This window comes from Dermacentor silvarum, unplaced genomic scaffold, assembly GCF_013339745.2.
Source record: "Dermacentor silvarum isolate Dsil-2018 unplaced genomic scaffold, BIME_Dsil_1.4 Seq833, whole genome shotgun sequence".
Lineage (NCBI taxonomy): Eukaryota > Metazoa > Arthropoda > Arachnida > Ixodida > Ixodidae > Dermacentor > Dermacentor silvarum.
Genome location: NW_023606846.1, coordinates 43,027 through 59,887, shown reverse-complemented (window position 1 = coordinate 59,887; position 16,861 = coordinate 43,027). Strand labels below are relative to the sequence as shown.

Genomic DNA, 16,861 nt, shown 5'->3' with positions numbered 1-16,861 from the left:
TCAATTTGACGTTGCGTGACGTTGCGCTGGGCCGCCATTGCAGAGATTTTCCGCCATAATTTGTGGTGCGACGAGCCGCGCTGATTATGGTAATGAGCGGCCATATGCAACGGCAGTGGAGAGGCCTGCGTATCGCCGCATTTTCCCTGTCATTTCGGGCCATAAAAATCTTTTGTTCACAACGCGTGTTCATAGCATTTGCATCGCTCTGGGGTGGTGTTGGCATTTGTGTTTCGCACCATCATTTTTATTAAAAAAATGTGGTTGATCCCTCTTATATAGGAATCGGTATAGAACACGAAAGTGAAACGTGTCTTCACAGAAGTAGTGTAATGTTTATTGCACATTGATATATAATGTCTATTGGTGTTTTGTGGCTAAAGCGCCCTTAGGCGTTGATGCACCCACGCTGACGCCTGGTGGCACGTCTCCTCCATCACGACTACCAACGTCGATGACCATGAGCAACCGTCGTGCATATGGAAGCTGCACTACGCTGCACACGCTAGCACAACGCGAAAGACGAAGCACGTAACTGACACACTAATACAACGCGCAAGACAAAGCACGTAACTGAATCGTCACCGAGTCAAATCAGCGCGTACAGCGCGTCGTAATTGCAGCCTCCGCGATCAACTTCAGAAACATTTTCAGAGCTAATTGCGGAGGCCACGCTCCGCAGTGCTGAGTACGGTGAACGCCACCTAGGTGGCGTTGGTAGTGCTTCTTGATGCCAGCGTCCCTTCGAATGCTGGCATGGAGGCGCCGTAGTGCTGAGACCACCGAAGCGTTCACTGTCGGTGCGCGTTAGTGTCATAATGCAGTACTTCTCTTTTCTGCTCGTAGGCGGCGGCACCGCCCCGAGCAAGAGCGCGGGTACACGGAGGAGTGTTAGATATATAAGGCGCGTCTGTGTAGCTATCTGCAAATGCGTTTGTGGCGCAATGCACGTTTTTGTGTTGCGGTGTACAAGACGTTTCGTGTCCTCGAGACTTAAAAATGCGTTACGTCGCCGCTTACCTCCTGGCCTCCATGGGCGGAAACAAAGATCCGTCCGCCGCCGACATCGAGAAGATCCTCGGCAGCGTCGGAATCGAATCCGACAGCGAGCGACTCAACAAGGTGATCAGCGAGCTGAAGGGAAAGACGGTCGACGAAGTCATCGCGAAGGGCAAGGAAAAGCTGGCTACAATGCCCTCTGGTGGTGGTGCAGCTGCTGCTGCCGCTCCCGCTCCTGCGGCCGCTGGTGGTGGTGGTGCAGCAGCTCCAAAGGAAGCAGCCAAGAAAGAGGAAAAGAAGGAAGAGTCCGAGGAGGATGACGACATGGGTTTCGGCCTGTTCGACTAACGTCGCAACATTAAAACATGCCATTTTCATTGTAAATGAAACTCATGGTTAAAAAAAAAGCGTTTGTGGCGCAATGGGTTAAACGCTCGGCGATCTATCGTCGCGGACCGAGAGGTCGTGGGTTCGATTTCCAAATTTTGCATGTTTGTGGAACTTTTTCTTCTGGTTTCTTTCTTTGTATTATGTTCTATGACGTATTTCCGTGACGGAAATACGTCAGTGAAGTCTTGGTGGACCCCGGCATAAAACACTTTCGTGTTAAAACACGTTCATTTGAAATAATATTGGTTGAAACTAGCAAACTTTCTGCGACATTTCCAACTTTTCACTATTGCGTTTGTATTGTAATCAACATTAATGACTTTTCGCATCATCAAAGGCTATGACAACGGTGACTTTTTAATTTACAAAAAGAAATGTACGCAAGACGGCGCCTTGAAGTTTACCCTCGCGGTGCGAGTAAGCAGCGAAGTGCACAATAGATGGCAGTGCCGGCGCTTGCGTCGCGCAAGCGGATACCTGTGGCGCGCGCAATGCTATCGATGATTTTCGGCCGCTTCTCAGCCAGACGAGTCGGGCTGAGTCACTTGCGGATCACGAGATAGCGATAACGCGGCCTAGAGCGTGCGCTGATCATCACTGGCAGGTCGCGTATGCTGTCTCAAGGTAGAAAGCAAGGGCGTGGGCGCCAATATACGATGACTCATTCCGTTTCCCGAGGACACGCATCCTAGCTAATGAAGCAGACGACAGCCTGCGCGCATGCAGACGACGGAAGCGAGAAACGATTTTGATCGAACGCTTTGAGCTAGCTGCTTTATTTTTACTGGGGAGGAAAACTGTTTTGCTTTATCAACCACGCTATGTTCAATGCCTAGATTACAATTTCTTAGGCAAAACGTCAAATTTTCGTCGTTATGAAAGCAAATCGGGGCAATCGGCGCCATTTTGTAAGCGTCGCGCGTACGTCACGCTTCGAAGAAAATGGCGGAATGTCCAGAATAGCGGCTCCGGTTCCCGCGGTGGCGCTGCGCACGCGGCGGTTGATAGGGTGCCTCGATGCCAGCGCAGCGCTGGCATCGAGGCACGCTAGCCTAGCTGTATCCACTGTACTAGGCGGTTGGCGGTGAGGGTAAAGTCTCTATATAAGAAAAGTACCGCCATCCTTTGATAAACGCCGCTTCTCTCTCTCCTGTATCTCTGATTGGACGATGATAGCGCGCGCTTTTCACTTCTTTATATTTTCTTTTTTTTCCGCCTCAAAGCCACGTTGAAAGTCCTCTGCGCAGCCGCAGTCGCCGGCGGCGGCGGCGCGCGCCCGGCCTGAAAGCTTCAACATGGACTTTCTAGGTGCGCCACCGTCGACTTGGCTTTCGCAAGCAAAAAGTACAGTGAACTAGAAGTATTGGGTAGTGGAAAGAGCGGAGGGCTGGGCGCATAGGCAGCGTGAAGCCAAGAGCGAAGACTCACGTTAGGGGCGCTGGTGTGCTCTTCCCGATTCGTTATCCATGCTGGTCTCAACAACGTGCTGAAGGGAAGGAGCCAGAACCTAAACAGACAGTTAGAGATTGGGTTGCGTAAACTCAGAGAAACCTCTGCGAATGTGCATGTGACCATATGCACAATCCCAGAGGTCCGGGGCCAGGCTAGCGGGATGGAACGGAGTGTGCTTGAGGCTAACCGGGTCATTAGGGGTCTGAGCCGACCACTTGGGTACGGCATAATGGAGGTAAACCGGGAAGTGTACGAGTCTGGCTTCCACCCTTTTGCCACCGCCCGGTTTAAAGGGTTCAGCCCCATCCATCCATCCATCCATCCATCCATCCATCCATCCATCCATCCATCCATCCATCCATCCATCCATCCATCCATCCATCCATCCATCCATCCATCCATCCATCCGTCCGTCCGTCCGTCCGTCCGTCCGTCCGTCCGTCCGTCCGCCCGCCCGTCCGTCCGTCCGTCGAGGAAACCGTGCCGGTTGGAGCCCGCGTTGCCCGCGTAGCTGCAACCGTTTTACCGCGTCCTTCTTGGTGTTACGAACCACCGTGCTTTTCGTGTTTTTGCAAGTGAAGCTACTGAAAGTGCTGAGCGTGACCGTTTCTCTGTTCGACGCTGCCCTGTTGTCGCTTTTTGGATAATGTAAGAGAAGAAGAAGAAAGCGAAACGCATTGCTATGCGCCCGGATGCAAGAGAGGGTATCCTGGTTTTCGAGAAGTAAATGGGCGCACGTTGTCTCTTTTTGGAGTGCCTAAAGACAATGACCGGCAGAAACAATGGGAGAGAAATCTTCGCTGCAAAGATAAGCCACTCTCCGAGACATCAACTGTGTGAAAGAGGCACTTTAAAGCGCATTTTATTTTGCTCCACTAGGCTCACTTCATCAACGGTGTGGAAGTAAGGATTCCTCGAGGTAAACCGGCGCTGTCCGACGCCGCGGTGCCGACGCTCCTGCCCGAGTTGCCATCCTACCTCTCAAAAGAAATGCGCCAGAGAATACCAGAGAGAAAACGCGTTGCAGTGTGCCCAGCTGCACGCTCGAAGAAGGTGCGTTTGTCTCGTCGCGACATTCATGATTCATCATCCCAAGATGATGGTGCGGATGGCAGCGACAACCTGGATGTGACAGCGCCCCAGCATAATCCTCAAACGATCGTAAACAGTGTGGATATTAGAAAATAAATTCTTGGGGCATTTTTTGTTGCAGGACGATCAGAGACATTATTGAAATAATGACATCCAGATTTCCAAGCCAAGCTCTGCGGCCGGAGTCTGCTTCTGTGGAAAGGCTTCTTTCGTTATTGACATGCCTGACCGAATCGGAGCTGCACGCAGCTGGTCGAGGTCGCTTCCTGTTCGCATCTACTGCTGTTGGCCTGAGAGTCGCAGTTGCAAGCGTTCTGTCGCTGCTGACCTGCATGACAAAGAATGTTAGCTACAAGTACTTAATGACCTCAAAGCTGAGTCAGGACCCAGGTGAAAATCTCTTCGGTATAGGACGGCAGTCAACCGGTTGCAATACCCATCCAGTGCACAGTGTCTCATTACTGCGTCTTGCCTAAGTATTTATTGGCTTGCCAGATCTGTTGCTAATGGGAATGCTGAGCCTGGTGTTCTTACAGCCCTCCTTGAGATTGAATGCCCAAAGCCTGGCAAAACTGACATAATCCAAAGCCTTCTTGATGATGATGACATTCCCACTACAGGGTATCAAAAGCAGGGCCCTGTACCAGACCATGTCTCATGTGTTCAAGCACAAACAGTGACGACCGGATCATTTTTATAATTGTGGTTATGTTACCAGGAAGTTTTTGTTGAAATTGGAGTGCGATGAATGCCCAAAATTGCTTTTCCCAAAGAAGGAGGATGTTGATAGTCTTGCTGCAGCTCAGTACACCAGGCTGTACACCAGTACACCAGGTGACAATGGTGGCCTACTGTATCCAATCGGATGGCTTTTCAGGTTTATTCGAAGATCAGAAAACCATTTCACAATCACATTCAGTACACAGGAGCTGCATCATGAGAGTGTTAAGGATGTTATTACTCTTGGTAAGAGAAACCGAGAAGACCGGATAGGGTGCGCCAGCCATGCAGAATCTTTGACGGTGAAGGTTGTAGCTTCTTATGTTACCACACACGGCTGCACTTTTTTGTAAAGTCCTTAAACCGTTCCGAAGAGTCGGGTGGCCTAAATATAGCTAAGTTGAGCCGCTGTACATAAGCATCTGAAATGGTATTGTGTACTTTCTACCGTGCAACTCATGTGTTGTAGAATGTTTCTTGAAAATGCCCCCCCCCCCCCTACCTACTGATACAGTGACTAAAATCAACTGTCTGCAGGAGGCTCACGCTTCGGAAATGCACATGTTCATCGCTTGCTTAAATCATAATTATAGAAAAATGCAGCAGTATGCATGCCTTCAGTATAAATATTAAGCTAAACATTTCGACAGAATTGCCTGTCTGGTTGGGAAAATGATTAGGAGTTAGACAGTGACTCCAACCAAGTAAGGGTATTTATTAGCCCGACGTAATATAAACCGCGTGAAGGGCATCCTACCCTCTGTGTATGTCCATGGCCTCGGAGACATGGCGCAAAGAAGAAAAGACCCCCCGCTCTAGGTCACCAGCACCAAAACATCTCGCTTCCCCCCCCCCCCCCCCCCCCTTCAACGGCTTTCCCGCGGGTAAAGCGTCCCCAAGCATCGGTCATCCCAGTCGACCAGCAACGCCGCAGCCTTCCCGCCCTTTCGCCGTATCCGTGTGTCAATAAATGCAGGTGCCCTGTCAAGTGTCTCCCCCCCCCCCCTTCCTTTCTCTCCCCTTTCTTACGATGAATCTTTGAAAAGCTGCACACCGTCACCTCCGAAGAATACCCCCTGAAGAAGGAGCCGAATTGGCTCCGAAACGTCAGGTTAATACTTACCCTTACTTGGTGGGAGTCACTGTCGAAGTCCTATTCAATACAGAAAATACAATGTTTCGAACGGGACTTGTGACTGGTGCAACTGGGTAAAAAAAGTGAAATTGTCATGCTAAAAGTGCACTCTGCCGCTGCAGCGCGAAGTGCGTGCATCGCAATAACATACATTGTAGGTACGTACTGTGCCCTGCCTCCCCAGGGTACAGATCTTAGGGTTGCTTACATAAAATCATATTGAAATATTTGGCATGAGGAAAAATGAGCACTGCACTGTGAAACTCTATGCCGCCGCACTCGCCTGCTGCGTTCTGCCGCAGACTCCCTCAGCCGGTGCTCGGGAAGTGAGCGCGCGCGCCATCTGGTGAGCTTCTACACAATATGCCTCGCGCCGAGACCGCCGCTTCTTCCACTACCCAATATTTTCTAGTGCATTGTAGTGCACTGTAGGACAGGCAGATCGGCTGCGGAGGCCGGAGTACATGGAGCGAATAACCGGCGTCCGAGAGACGAACTTCGTCGGGCGGCGAACGTCCGACGGCCGGCGTCAACGCCGTCAAGATATTTGCCGTCCGCAGCCGATCTGCCTGTCCAGACATTTTCGTCGGGCGAACGCCGCCGCCGGAAGCGTCTAGCGCTCAGCGGTGGACGACAGCCAATAAGGAGGCACTAGTTCCGGTCGCAATGCATGCGGGTGTATCGCGCGCGCGCGACGTTTCGTGTTGTCTGCAATCGCGTTGGTGTTGCCGTGTCTGCATGTCTCTACACCGATTGAGTAGTTCCCAGTATGATCTCTCAGGAATCGCGTTGTATTTGTACATCCCATATCCGCTGATCTGCGGGCAAACAGACAAGCAGTGCAAGCTCTCTACAACAAGCTTCAACAGAAATCTTCTGATCTCAGAGGCCGCATGCTGTCGTCATGTCTATCTCCCGACTTCCCCGATAGATGGCGCTGGCATCGGATATTTCTCTCGTTAAGCTTAGACGCGTTCGAAACGAGAAGCGATCTCGAAAACTACTCAAGGTTATCCATAATACTCTGTCGTCGAAGCCGCTTGAGACTAAGCGAAAGCCGTTTACGTAGTCATTTGCTACCAACGAAGTGAATTCTACAAGGACAATGCCAAATTCAGTTCGAAGCGGGCGGCCGGGACCGCCGCCAACACGGCGGCCAACTTGCGGCGGCGTTCCGCATGTATCGCGACACAGCGAACATCCTGCGTCGTGTCGCCGCGTCGTTACTTCACGCGTGAAGTCATAGCCTCCTCTATAACTTTTGTGCCTGCGCGGTCGGTCCCTCACCGCCGTCCCCTGAACGCCTCGGCGTTCCCCTAGGGGCGCTCGCGTCCCATAATAGCTCACTCGGCGTTCGCTGCAACAGCAGGTGCACACCGCTACGCTGCGGTTTTCCCGCCGCGTGCAAAATTAGTTTACGTGCTTGTTCTAAAACTCTGCTTGCCAGTTGATGTTCTTTCTAGTGTGGTGCGTGTCCCCAAAGTGCTTTGCTAACTGCAGCACTCACTGAGACAGCCGTGCCTGTGTGCGCTTTCTTCCAACTTTTGGTCGACTCGGGTAAGTTCTCTGTTAAATGTGTTACATCGTAAAGAAAATTCACTTGTTTCAAGGCAACATGCCTAAAAGTGGTATTTTTGTTGTGTGCAGCACTACCGATAAAGAGAAAAGGCGACTGTCCAAGCTCAGAAGTTTGGTTGCGCCCCGAATGCTGCACAATGCCATACTGCTGCGTACCGCACTGCAAATCATGGAGCGGCCGGAAAGAAACCGGAGTATCATTCCACGAAATTCCCAGTGACCAAGAACTTCGCGAAAAGTGGCTTAAGGTAATCTCGAGAGACAACTGGACCCCAAATAGCACATCTTGTTATTCCACTGTTTGTAGCCGACACTTAATTCGTCCCGTCCGACTTTAAAGAAGGGTGCACGACGCGAAGACTGAAGAAAGGCGTTGTGCCCAGCGTCTTCCAAGAGTATCCATCATATTTGCAGCCTCGAAAGCAAACCGAAAGAAGTGATGCAACCCTCAGGAAGCGTACCACGACCCTCGAGGAGCATCTCGACAGGGGGAAGACGTTGCTCCCAACACCAGATGTTGCTGCACTAGCAATGGTTGGTGGATATATCGCACGAAAAATCCACGAAACCATTTCCTGTGATGAATGCTTCACTCTAGTAACGAAACCAAACACTTCTACGCCATCGGATGCCTTAATTAGGCACCAGGACAGAGCTGGACTCCTCTATCCGTCTGTTGAGCTTGTAATGTTTCTGCATTCGCTAAAGAAGTACCTGGAAGTTTTCCTCGCAAAAGCGAGAAAGATGAAGCAGCCACTGAAGGCTGCCGTTGACAACGCCGCGAAAGTACTTCAGAAACGTGAACAACTCAAGTGGTCAGCCCCAGGCCATTATGAAAAACTCTTAGGACGTTGTGCTTATGAAGTTTCTCCGTCCACTTTTTGTGAACTTCGCGACGAGCGTGACTGACAAACACGACTTTGCGAAAGATTTCCACGCCAAACCGTTGTCTCGAAAAGTGCTCAAGCTATGAGCGCGAAATCAAATATAAAAGTTCGCATTGCATTCCGCATACAGTGTTTGTGTTAAAAATTGTATGTGTGCATCCTATTTAGCGTATACGCATAGTCTAATGCCATGAAGACGTTTCTAGACGATCACCAATGCAAGCGTGCACATAGGCCACGTCGTCTGCTGTTATTGTGGGATCGGGGCGGCTTCTAGCGGCAAGCACCGGAACTATGAGGGACGGACGGCGCCTGTGTATTCCGCGCCAATGGATGGATGGAGAAAACTTTATTTCGTCAAAAAGCATGTGCGGACGATTCCGTGTTAGATGGCCATCAACCCATGGTTGACGGCGACCTGGGTGGCCCACTCCACGACGCTGGTCTGTACGACCGGGTCTGAGCTGGCCAACACGGCCTCCCACTGCTCGAGAGAAGGATCAGGCATAATATCCACCGGTGGCGACAATATGCTACATTCCCATATGATGTGGTCATAGGTTGCCAGTTCCTGGCACCATCTGCATTCCGGCTTAATCTCCTCCGGGTATATTTTGCTCAACACGTATGGATTGGGAAAAGACCTAGTCTGCAACCTTCTCCATATGCATTCCTGCGCCTTAGTCATCTTCTTGTCTGGGGGTGGGTAAATCCTCCGCTCCAGCTTATAGTGGTTTGTAATGTCGTGAAAGGACACCAGCCCATCTCTCGTGGACCTCCCTGGAACGACCAGCCCGCCTGCTCGGCTGACGAAACCTCGAGCATTTATGTGAGCCGCCTCGTTCCCAGGATTCCCAGAGTGTGCTGGCACCCAGACAATTTCCACCTCCCTAGTCTCTCGTCTCGTGGCCCTATTCAGCAATTGTGCCGCCGTGACAGAAATTCTGCCCCTTGCCAAATTTCGGATGGCTGTTTTTGAATCGCTGAGAATCAGGTCAGATTCAGTATTAGCTATAGCTAGCGCTATTGCCGCTTCCTCTGCAGTTTCTGAGGAGCGGGTTTTGACCGATCCAGAGGCGATCGAGCGTCCCCGTCCGTCCACCACCGCAATCACAAATGCGTCCTTGTCCTTGTACTCCGCAACGTCTACATAGACTGCCCCGTTGTACTTCCCGTACTTAGCATGTAAAGCTCTAGCTCTTGCCTTCCTGCGTTCCTCATGATGTATCGGATGCATATTCTTGGGCAAAGGCTTTATGTATAAGGTCTTGTGGAGTTCCCGCCGCACCTGAGTTTTCATGTCCCCGACAGGAGCCTTAACCCCAATACCGATCCTCTCCAATATGTCCCTGCCCGATTTAGTTTTCGAAAGCCTAGCGAGCTGCATCACCAAGTGTGCCTCCCGTAGTTCTTCCAGGGTGTTATGCACCCCTAATCTCAGCAGCCTTTCGGTAGGCGCATTGTTAGACAGCCCAAGGGCCGCCTTATACGCCTGCCTAATCATAGCATCCACCTTGCCTTTTTCCGTCGCGTCCAACTTCATATAAGGCGTCGCATAAACTATCCTACTGAGCACAAACGCCTGTACTAGCCTACACAATTCCTTTTCCTTCACCCCTCTTTTGCGATTGGCGATTCTTCTGATTAGTCTCACGGTGGCGTTGACCGTATTTTTAAGCCTTGCCAAAGCCTCCCTATTCTTCCTGTTAGTCTGCAGATACAGACCTAGAATCCTAATCGTTTGGGCCTCAGCGACCGGCATACCCCCCACCTTCACCTCTAGCGGGGGTGGCGGAACACAGTGCCTCGCATGTAGTCCTCGTGGTTTGTCCCTAACCACAAAAAGCTCGGACTTGGGCTGAGAGCACGTGAGTCCCGCCTCCCCCGCTAGCTTTTCCACAATATCCACTGCTCGTTGCAGTGTATCCTCCAGTTGTCCGTCACTGCCCCTGGTAACCCATAGAGTAATATCGTCCGCATAGAATGTGTGTTTTAGTCCCGATATCTCTTCCAGCTTCGGCGGTATCTTAATTAAGGCGAGGTTAAACAGGAACGGCGAAAGAACCGACCCCTGCGGTGTCCCTCTGGCCCCCAACGTGAAGGAATCCGATTTCGCTTCTCCGACCACAATCTCTGCAGTCCTGCCCTCCAAAAATGATCTGATGTAGCGGAAGGTTCTACCCCCTGGTCCTATGTCTGATAGGTTCCTCAATATTGCCTCATGGGCAACATTGTCAAAAGCTTTATTTAGGTCGAGCCCCAAGATAGCCTTGGTGCCCGTACCGTACCCAGGATCAATCACGTCCGTTTTCAGCTGTATCATGACGTCCTGCGTAGACAAATTGGCCCTGAAGCCAAGCATCGTTGCAGGCAGAAACTCCTTGTCCTCAGCATACCCCTGAAGCCTGTTGAGGACCACGTGCTCCATCAGTTTGCCCACGCAGGATGTGAGCGAGATGGGGCGCATATTCTCAATACAGAGCTTCTTCCCTGGCTTAGGAATAAATATAATCCTAGCATGCTTCCACTGTGCCGGGATCTCCCCGGCCACCCAATACTTGTTCATCAAGTCGGTGAGCGCTCCCACCGACTTGAAATCCAGGTTTCTTAGCATTTTATTAGTAACCCCGTCCGGACCCGCGGCCGACGTAGTACAGAGCTGCCCCAGGGCAAACTCCACCTCCGCCACCGTAAAGTCCTCATCTAGTACCGAATTTTCCTCTCCCGAGTAGTGCGGCAAGCAACCGCCTGCCCCACCGTTTATGTAACGATCCCGGAGTTCCTGCATAAATTCTGCAATCGTGCCTTGATATTGATGCACTAATCTAGCTATTTGTCCCCTTTGCGCCGACTTAGTTACCGCCGGATCTAAAAGGTGCCTCAACAACTGCCATGTCTTTTTGCATCCGAATTGACCATTCATCCGATCACAAATCTGTCCCCACTGCTTGCACTGCAAGTCCAACGTGTAAGTTTCGATTTCTCGTTCTAGCTTGGCCATCCTCCTACGGAGGACTCCATTATGTTTTTGTTTCCTCCACCTCCTCAAGAGACTCGCGTGCGCTTCCCACATGTGTAACAATCTAGAGTCCGCCGTATAGCCCTCCTCCTCCATCGGAACCTCTTCCGTGGTACCCTTTACATCCTGCTTGAGCGCCTCAACCCATGCTTCCAGGTTCTCGATTTCCGCAATCGCGGTGTCTGCCCTGGTTTTCCGAAATCTGTCCCAATCCGTCACTCTAGGCCCATTTACCTTGTCTTTATGCTTCGCAGCACTAAACACCGTGGACAGGATATAGTGATCACTCCCCAGTGCCTGTCCCGTGTTTACCCACTTTGCAGCCCGGATACCCTTCAGAAATGTGAGGTCTGGAGAGGTATCAATGCTCACGCTATTGCCTATCCTCGTATGATCTTGCGGGTTGTTCAAGAGCGTCCACCGCAGGTCCTGGGCCACCTGCCAAAGCCGATTGCCCTTTGGGCTGGCTCGGATGTAACCCCACTCCGGATGCGGCGCATTGAAATCCCCCACCACTATAAGCTGAGCTCTAGCCGCTAGCCGTTGGGTCTTCATTAGGAGCTGTGGCAAGCCGAACCCCTTATCTTTTGGAGAACTATAAACATTAAGTATAAAGAGACTCTTATCATCCTTTCGTTTGGGCACAATCTCTAGCAGGACGTAGTCCTCCCTGCTGCAATCTATGGTATGCTGAATTGCCGTGGTGTTGCGATGGACTAGCACGGCTGTGAATACGCTCGATACACCCCCTGGATCCATCCCTGGCGGTGTATATGCCTTAAATCCCGGTAATTTCACCGAGCCACTAGCCTCTTGTAAAGCTATAATGTCCGGTTTACTATCCAGATTTTGTATGTGCAACTGCAGGTTCCCCCGCTTGCGACGGAAGCCCCTGCAGTTCCACTGCCAAACCTCAATTTGTTGGCGAGGGGCCATGATGAGGCACTAAGTTGACTAACATCGGCGCTTGGTCCGACTACGGCAGGAAGTCGTGCCTCCAATAAAGTATGGAGCTGCCGAAACATGTCCATAACCTGGGTTTGGAAAGTCCGAGATTCGTTGGTGAAGGCGTCGAAACGCTCCTCAATTTTGTCTAGTCTGGCTTCGATCTTCCCGACCCGAGCCTCCAACCTATCCTGTCTGTCCTCCAGTTTCCCTACTCTATCGACAAGAGCACTCACATCCGCCTTAAGACTAGTCACTTTAAACGCCGGCTGTGGCGTGTCCGCCGTCGACGTCTCTGCCACCCTCTTTGCATTAGTTCCCTCATCCGCCGGCGGCGGCCTCTTGACCGGCCCTCGATTCTCCACTTCCATAGCTGAGCTCTCCTGCACGCGAGAACCCGCGGCCTGCGCCACTTTTTGTGGGGCCTGCATCACCGGTGCCAGTACCCCTTGTCCTTTGCCGCCTTTAAGCGCGCGTTCCATGTCTGCCATTCTGGCTTCCATCTTTTTAATAGTATCGCCCTGCTGCTGCACCTGCCTTTTCAGCTCCCTCTCTCGAGCAGTCTCATTCGGGGCGCCCGTGTTTGGCCAGCTCACCTTTTTTGTCGTGTCGTTTGCACTGTTTGCACTCCTTTCATGACTGGAACCTTGTCCTCCTGCTTTGCCAGCCCCGGCTCCTGGCAGTGGCGGGAAGGAACCCGACCGGTCCCTGCTCTTGTTTCCGTCTCTCGCACCGCTCGATGACCGCTCCGTGGGCCTCGAGCGCTGCTCCTCCTTGCCATCTTGGCTCTTGTCTTCACTGCTCTGCTGCCGACCCGGTGGCTGCTTGCGGGCTAGACGAAACTTGCAGTTCCGACTCCCCGTGTTGTGCGCCCCATGGCACACAATGCAGTCCGGTGTGCACGTCAGCGACTCTCCTTCAGGCGGTGCAGGATGGTCCTTCCCGCAACGGCGACATAGATTAGTCTGCGGACGATAGCAAACGTCCGCTCGATGTCCCACTCGTCTGCAGTTGTAGCAGGTCTCAACTAATTCTCTATACGGAATCACAGCGTACAGACAGTTCCAGTAAGTGACTTGCCAGGGAACACGTTTCCCCCCAAACGTGATCTGAATCGCCTTCGACTTGCCCAAAGGTCTTGCATCCAGAATTTCCATGCCTTCATTCTTCTTCAGGAATCCTGCCCGAATTTCTTCCACCGGGCATCCGTCGTAAGCATTGTATATGACTCCCCGCACGGAGTTCTCCATCGCCGCCACGTACGCCGAAACCGGAAGGTCGCGACCGCCCAGCTTAAGCGTTTTTACACTCGCATATGCCCCACTGCGATGTATACACGGCGTGCTCACCGTCATCGTGTTGTTCGTCTCGTTGACCCGAACCAGGTCCTCTTCCGCTGCAGTCGCACTCGTCAGCTTCGCTGCCGCTCTCATTGCAGATCCGAGTTCCCTCGGTGTCACCACACTCAAGTCCCAATTCTTGGGTCTGCACACAACCTTGAAATCCTTGGCCGGCATCTTCAGAAACGGTCGTCGTTTCTGCCGCACCGGCGCTCTCCCCCGCTTGACTTGCTCCGCTCCGAGCGCCTTGCGTCCGTCGCTGCCCGCCTGCGTCTCGCGAGGCGTACTCTCGGCGTTGTCGCCGTATAGAGACTTCTTGAATCGGTCTTGTGCCTTCAAAACCGAGGTCCATTCTCCCGCCTCGAACTCTTCGGGCGTTATAGACTCTCCCTCAACCGAGTACTCCAACATCTTCAGCCTCACAAAGGCCCACAACCCCCAAGCACGGCCCCGAAGCCCGGCGTCGCCGGCGTCGGCTAGGCCTAGAGATAGCGTCGGCTCGGCCTATCTTGGAGCCGCGGGGTTGAGTGGAAAAACCGTGGTAAGACGCCTAAAAAGGGGGTAAACTTGCCGACCTTTGGTGTCCGCAGGTGCAGGGCAACTTCCTGAAGATGAGTGCACCAAAAGCAAGTCCAAAGTAGAGCACGTTCCGCCGAAAAACGGTCGCAAGGCCGGAGCCCATGCGAAGCACGTCCGCACAGCGTCCCGCGCTCTACGGGGACAACGCGCGGGCACGAAAAGTATAGAGGAGGCTATGGTGAAGTTCGTCGAGAAAGTTCGCTCCATGTATCCCGGGCTTGACGCGTGAAGTTCGTCAAGAAAGTTCGCTCCCGGGCTTTAGCCCGGGATACATGGAGCGAACTTGGAGCGTGGTTGATTGCCCGTGCTCTCGCGAGTTGACCCATTGGTTATCGCCAGAGCAAGTAGCATAGCCGCCGGGGCTTTTCCTAGCGGCGTGTCCCAGCTTCAGCCTGTGCTCTCGCCGCGACGTGCTATAGGCGCCTGTTATTGTATTTTCGCCCTGGTGCAGGACCCATTTGGCTCCCCTCCGTGCGGGCGTTTGGGCAGTGCTGGTGCCGACGGTTTCAGTAAATGGTTTCCGTCAACTCAGGGCTTTACTGTGTTTTTGCGTGCGTCGCTCGGTAGCGCCTTGCGGCCTCTGAGCTCGCGCGCGAGCGGTGCTGGAGGCGACTGTAGTGTCCATGCATAGCACCTTTTTTAATGTAGGAAGGCAACCCTGGTAGAGAGCAGGGGAGCTTCCAAGATGGCTGCGATGTAGCACAAATAAACCCGTGTGCGTTCCCGACACAATCGGTCGTAATCGGTCTTATCACTCCAACTACGGCACGTTACAATGGTGACGAAGATGCGTCTGAACTACGTGAAGGCTGCCAAGCAACTATTTTAAACGGAACGAAGATATCAGCACACATCGACCGAACTTCTACTTTGCGGTATGGCGCACAGCATGCTTCCCTCGTTTTCTTTCTTCGACGCGCGTGCCACTGACGCCAATAACGTCGGCACCGAATGGTTGAAGTGGGTGAAACGCTTCGAAAACTTCATCGTAGCCTGCGGCATCACAGCCGACGCCCGGAAGACGGCCCTTACTACACTACGTTGGTGAAGAAGTTTATGACATTTACTGTTTGCTACCTGATTCTCCCGCAGCCGCAACTGCGTCTACCGTTTCAAGCACCGATGGCTCCAGCAACGCAACGCCTCTCTACACCGCAGCACCCAAGAAGCTCGATGGCTATTTTGCACCCCGAGTGAACACTACCTTCGAGATTTACCGCTTCCGTCAAGCCAAGCAAATGGAAAACGAATCACTCGACGCGTTCTACGCCAGACTACGACAGCTAGTTAAGCACTGTGCTTTCGCCGATGCCGACACCGAAATCAAGAATCAAATCCTCCTGTCTACAGTGTCAACACGTCTACGCCGGTATGCCATGCAGCATGACCTCGACTTGCAAGGAATTCTCAAACAAGGCAGGTTGTTTGAAGAGGTCGAGCACAACATTTCTGTGATCGAGCAAGAACGTCAGCAGTACAAAGAAAACTCAGCGTCAGCGTCTACACTTGCAGTGAACTCCAAGCGCATCTCGCGACCTCATCAACCGAAGTACCATGGGAAAGCGCCATCGCGGCCTCGCGGGCCTCCGCGCCATCAAAGGACAGACGCAACATGCTACAACTGTGGAAAATCATGGCCTCATATTGAGGGACGCTCCAGTTGCCCCGCTCTTGGCAAACAGTGTAATGCTTGTCGCAAAACTGGACACTTTGCTAGTGTGTGTCGTTCAACACGCAAAACCGTGCATGCAGTCGTGCGGGAAAGCAGCCCTGACAGTGATGAACACGTCTTCATGACTTCCTCTCACTGTCGCCCAATCACGGCCTCTCCCCAGGTGGATCTCAAACTCGATGGCGAGACCGTCCGTTTTACCATTGACACTGGTGCTACCGTGTCTGTCATCGGTTCGAATAGCTTGAAAAAGCGTTTGCGCACGGAAACGCTGTCCAAGACGTCCAAGAAAGTATTTGCTTATGGCGCAAATTCTCCTTTACCGCTACTCGGAAAGTTAGATGTTCTCATCACCTACAAGAACAGCAGCAACCATGAAACTGTCTATGTTGTGTCCGGAGACTGTACCCCACTACTTAGTTTCTCTGCAGCTTCCCGTCTAGGACTAGTCCAAATCATGTACAGTGTAGTACAGTGTGGGAGAGGTGTCAAACAGACTGGATCCGATAGTGGCCTACCCAGACCTTTTCAAGGGAGTGGGCTGTCTAAAGGACTTCCAAGTACACCTCCATGTTGACCCCCTTGTTCAACCAGTAGCGCAACCTCACAGACGCATCCCCTTCTCCATGCGAAAGCCACTGGAAGAAGAGCTTGAAAGGCTACAGTCCCTCGGCATAATTGAAAAGACTGAAGGACCAACCCCTTGGGTATCTCCAATCGTGGCAGTACCGAAACCACATGACCCCGAGCATATTCGAATGTGTGTCGACATGCGCTGTGCTAACCAAGCCATACAGCGTGAGAGACATGTCACACCGACAGTGGACGACATCCTTGTTGCTTTGAATGGATCCATCTTATTCTCTAAACTGGATCTGAAAGATGGATACCACCAATTAGAACTTGATGCATCATCTCGTGTGATCACCACATTCTCTACACATGCTGGACTCTTCCGATACAAGAGACTCAACTTCGGAATCAACTCAGCAGCCGAAGTGTTCCAGGACACCATCCGTCAGGTTCTAACCAACATCCCCAATGTGCTCAACG

General features: G+C 52.2%; 1 protein-coding gene across 1 annotated transcript; it reads left to right on the top strand.

The window, feature by feature from the left end:
* Positions 1-948: 948 nt before the first annotated feature.
* On the top strand, positions 949-1,406 carry LOC119435688 (60S acidic ribosomal protein P2). Its single transcript, XM_037702424.2, has one exon. It carries the CDS (start codon positions 1,000-1,002, stop codon positions 1,345-1,347), a length of 348 nt encoding a protein of 115 aa, XP_037558352.1. The 5' UTR covers positions 949-999; the 3' UTR covers positions 1,348-1,406.
* The last annotated feature ends 15,455 nt before the right edge of the window (positions 1,407-16,861 follow it).